The sequence below is a fragment of the Glycine soja genome, chromosome 6, assembly GCF_004193775.1.
Source record: "Glycine soja cultivar W05 chromosome 6, ASM419377v2, whole genome shotgun sequence".
Lineage (NCBI taxonomy): Eukaryota > Viridiplantae > Streptophyta > Magnoliopsida > Fabales > Fabaceae > Glycine > Glycine soja.
The window spans coordinates 21,633,007-21,637,341 of record NC_041007.1 but is presented as its reverse complement, the minus strand read 5'-3'; the positions used below and the strand labels follow the sequence as shown (position 1 = coordinate 21,637,341).

The following is a 4,335-nucleotide window of genomic DNA, read 5'->3' as shown; positions in this document are numbered from 1 at the left end:
GTTCTCAAAATGGAAATAATTCAAACAATAATCTGAAAAAGTAAAATACAATATAGGCTCTATGTTATGTTACCTGTAGTTTGAGTGAGCTCCAGCTCCATTCCAATCTCCCTAATAGCAACAATGTAACCAATAAAATAAAAAATAGTGAAATAAAAGAATAATAAAAGCACACAATACTTCAAAACATTAGCTCGTCAAAATAAAAGAATAATATGAAAACTTGTTTTGCATGTTATCTACTCTAATTTCTATCCATCATAAAAACCATCACGACACATCCAAAACCACTTCTTATCCTAACAAGTTAAACAAACAAAACATTCCCATGTTCCTTTCTCTTCTTACCAAACTAACTATGGCAACACATCAGCACATACACTTATTTAAACACAACAAAAACCACTCTCACTCAAAATATCATTAAAACCCAACAACCTTAATTTGTCACACACACACTAATTAAGAATCCAAATGAAATTCATTGTACTCTTCTTCCTCCTAGCATCATCATCATCATATTCATATGCTCAATCCCCTGTAGCACCAGTAGTGGCTCATGTCCCTTCCACCAAAGCAACGCTTCCCATGTTACTCGTGATCTTCCTCTTCGCCCTCCTCTTCACCACATTCTGCTCCATCTTCATTTGCTACTGCTCCCACGAAGAACAACCCCAGGCGCTTCCACAAGCCACGCGTGCGGAGTCGACCCGCACGTGCTCACCACGTGTCTCGTCACGTACTACTCCACAATCAAAATGAGGACACCGCAAAACCCTGCGTTTCAGTGTGCGGTGTGTTTGGAGGAGTTCGACGACGCCGACGACGCACTTCACTTGCTACCCAAGTGCGGTCACATGTTCCACGCGCACTGCATCGACGCGTGGCTCAGTAGCGTTTTATTGAAGAAAATTGAACACAGAAAAAAAAGAAAGAAAATTGTGAAACGAATCGATGACAGTAATTGTTGTGGTTTCGTTAATTTCTCTGAAGGAGTTTCGATTCGAAAGAAACAAAAAGAAAAACCTAAAGAATTGAAGAGGGAGAGAGAGAGAAACCTAACCCTAAGTGGAAGTGAAAAGGGGGGAAATAGTAGAGAGAGAAAGAGAGGTTACTGCTTCATGGTCTTCTTCACTGTGTGTCGCGCGGCCTTGGCGGCTTCTTCTCTGACAACACCACAACGGCGGGCCTTCCTTTGTGTTGCTCCTCCTTTCTCCTGGAAGCTTTTTAGGTTTAGGGGTTGTGAATTAATGAAAGTGAAAATGAATAAAATAATTAAAAATGACTTCGATCAAAGACGGTTTTTATAAAACCGCCTTTGTAACATTAACATCAAAGGCGGTTTATAAAAAACCATCATTAACAGCATAATATAGTTGGCATTTATTACGAAAATGCCACTGCACCATGTACTACATTGGTTTTTTTATAACCGATGTAGATACCGCGACGTGAAAAACAGTTTTTCTAGTAGTGTGACAACCTAGCTTACTTGTGTTGTTCTTGTAATTTATTAGAATTAATATAAGATTAAACCAGTCCATATACTTCATGGTTTGAAGAACTGCCCCCTGTTCAAGCCACATTATATATTACATTTTATTTTAAATTGGAAAGTTTCTTGTGAATTCATACTACTAGTGTGCGGAAAGTACTGGACCCAAGCTATATTGTTTTTCCAATCTTTGTTTAGATACCCTCTTGAAAACGAAGCTTTCTTCAGATGTTTCTGAATCATTAAGCAATACCATGTAGTTGGTATCATTTAGATCTCAAAGTCCTTTCATTGAACATCTATAGAGGTAGTCGCTTTTCAGTTGTATCATCATGGTTATCTTTGAGATACGATTATTTAGTTTAAACATCATAACACGTTTAAAGTCTCATTAACCATGTAGCACTGTACATCAATCGTATAAAAAAAAGTAGTTAACTTACTCATTTTGATAGGTGAGTTGTTTATTAAAATAGTTTGATTTTCACTTACTTTATTTACTGTACGTCACGAGGAAAATAAATATGTCACCACTATAATAAAATTTAACATGAAAAAATTCATGTATGTTTAAGAAGTAAATTTTATATTACAATATATCTGATTTGAGTCAAATTGCAGTCAAATTCTTTAAATAAAATTTAAAATTTGTAGTTATAAGAAAAAATTTAACGATCAATTTAGTTATTCAGTAAAAGTTAATCATTAATAACCATGGTTGAATATTTTACACCTATAATATAACTATAAAAAATATATATAAAAAAAGTAATACATGGAATTAGCTACTTGTACACTCATTTTACATTAATAAAAGGAAACATCCAAACCCTATATATGTCGTAATCATTCATAAACCTGCACGTGAAGTAGCCCCATATTGAACCCTCAGTGTTGGCGTCACTGGTGTTACTAAGACACTTGTTAGCATCATTTCCAGCACTCTTCTCCGAAACAACAATCATGTCTATCCCCTTCTCCCTTTCTTCCTGCAGAGTGCAAACCATTCATCAATTATCATAATATAGCTTCCTATAGCTAGCCTAGACCCTATAAGAATTTTCCTTATCTGAAATTTTTTAGTTCCAACCAGCACGTGCACCAATTTGTCTTATATGTATATGCACTACTATAGGCAATAGCCAGTGCATTATATATCTTTGCATGTCCTATCATTCATCGATGACTTGAGAATTAAGATTTTGTTTTATTATTGATTAATTTAAACATCTTTGACTTACATAGTTTTATGTAAGTTCAAAATCAACATCTTTGATTCTTTAGTTTCCGCAACACCATCTCAACCCATAATGGTACCTAGGGTCCAGCCACATTATGCTTAATAATTTACAACAAAGTAGGCATTAACTCTTTATTTTTTGATTTTCATATAACAAATTATATTGTTCTACAAAGTACATTTTTCTGGCTAACGTATCACCCTAATTTCTTTTACTTGGATAATTCTCCATTCCCTTTTTTATTTTAGAATTTATGTCACTTGTCTGTCCACGTGTTCAATTGCATTCTGTAATGCTTATAGTCTACAGTCTATATTACATTTTTCTACTTTTTCCCACCTCCATTTAAAATTATCCCCAACATTTTTGAGGTGCATTCACCTTGCTTCACAAATGAGGTTCTGGAAGACCCAAATTCAGGTTAAGACCCACTTGCTTATAAGTCTGGCTCTTGAGGGAGTGGGCAACTGCTTCAGCTAATGGCATGATGAAGTCAGGATCTTTAACTAGAGGAGTTACATATTCTTCAATTTTGCTTTTGCTGCCACGGTGGTTCTGTTGCTTAACATCATCACAAAGTCTTATATCTGTTTGATCCGAATTACATAGAGCAAGGTCAATGTTCAACGTATCTTTGTCGTTAGGCATGTTTGTTATAGGTAAATTATTAATCATTATTGAGGTTTCGGGTATAGAAGATGATGGCTTGAGTAAATCATGAAAAACACCATGGTTGTGCTTTCCTTCATAAGTTGCAACAAGGATAGACTTATCCTGTATGCTTCTTTGCACCTAACACATGTAATTGCATAAAGGTTTTAAGTTTGACCACTATTGTGGCTCATCGAAATCACAAACATTAAAAACCATGGAGCAATAGCAATGCATGCTTTCTTGAAATCAGAGTCTTGAAAAAACTTAGTCTATGACAATTTTGCTGAATCAAAAACATGACAAATGATAATCAATTAAATATACATACCTTTTTCAAATTTGAGCAGCTAGGAGCCAGGGAGCACTCGAAATAAGCTCTAGGCGAAGGATTGTCTTTGGTAACCTTCTTCTGTCCATACTTCTTCCACTGATAACCATCTTTTACCATCTATATTCCCAAAGGAATTAAAATTCGTGTAAAATGTATGAATTTCATAACAGTGTATATTTGAGCATTAACCAAGTCATATGGCACGCACAAGTCATTATAATTAATAGGCATACCAAACTATTGTCCTTGGGATGGGTTTTAAAAAAGATTTGTGATGGCTTTTGTGCCATCGAAAACTCGGGTCTAGCTAATAATACTGATCCACTTTGGTCTGACTTCGTGCCCACTTTTTGTTCCTCATTATTGATCTCTTGAAAATGAGATTGAAGTTTCTCGCACTTGCTGCTCAGAGTTTCCACTACTGTTCATTCCATGTCACTAGATATACACTTTAAATTCATTTCATGGAAACATTATTTCCTCATGCCCATCCTAGTACTACTTTTTTCTATACAACATTAGAACCATAAGATCACTATCAAGTATCAATAAAGTTATAGGATATGATAGGTGCATCAGATCACAAAATTTCACCCATCACCTTTCATCACCCT

The 4,335-nt window shown here is 35.2% G+C and overlaps 1 protein-coding gene across 1 annotated transcript; it reads right to left on the bottom strand.

Moving 5' to 3' along the window:
- Positions 1-3,123: 3,123 nt before the first annotated feature.
- LOC114415992 (probable WRKY transcription factor 40) lies at positions 3,124-4,011 on the bottom strand. The gene is made up of 3 exons (XM_028380865.1): positions 3,955-4,011; positions 3,719-3,838; positions 3,124-3,528 (listed from the first exon to the last, which is right to left on the bottom strand). Exons 1-3 carry the CDS (start codon positions 4,009-4,011, stop codon positions 3,124-3,126), a joined length of 582 nt encoding a protein of 193 aa, XP_028236666.1.
- Positions 4,012-4,335: the final 324 nt, after the last annotated feature.

Excerpts from the sequence above, each read along its gene's own strand:
- LOC114415992 (XM_028380865.1), bottom strand. The coding sequence starts at position 4,011 with ATGGCACAAAAGCCATCACAAATCTTTTTTAAAACCCATCCCAAGGAC. Across the intron at positions 3,839-3,954 it reads ATCCCAAGGACAATAGTTTG|ATGGTAAAAGATGGTTATCA; the intron begins GTATGCCTATTA and ends TTGGGAATATAG. Across the intron at positions 3,529-3,718 it reads GCTGCTCAAATTTGAAAAAG|GTGCAAAGAAGCATACAGGA; the intron begins GTATGTATATTT and ends TACATGTGTTAG.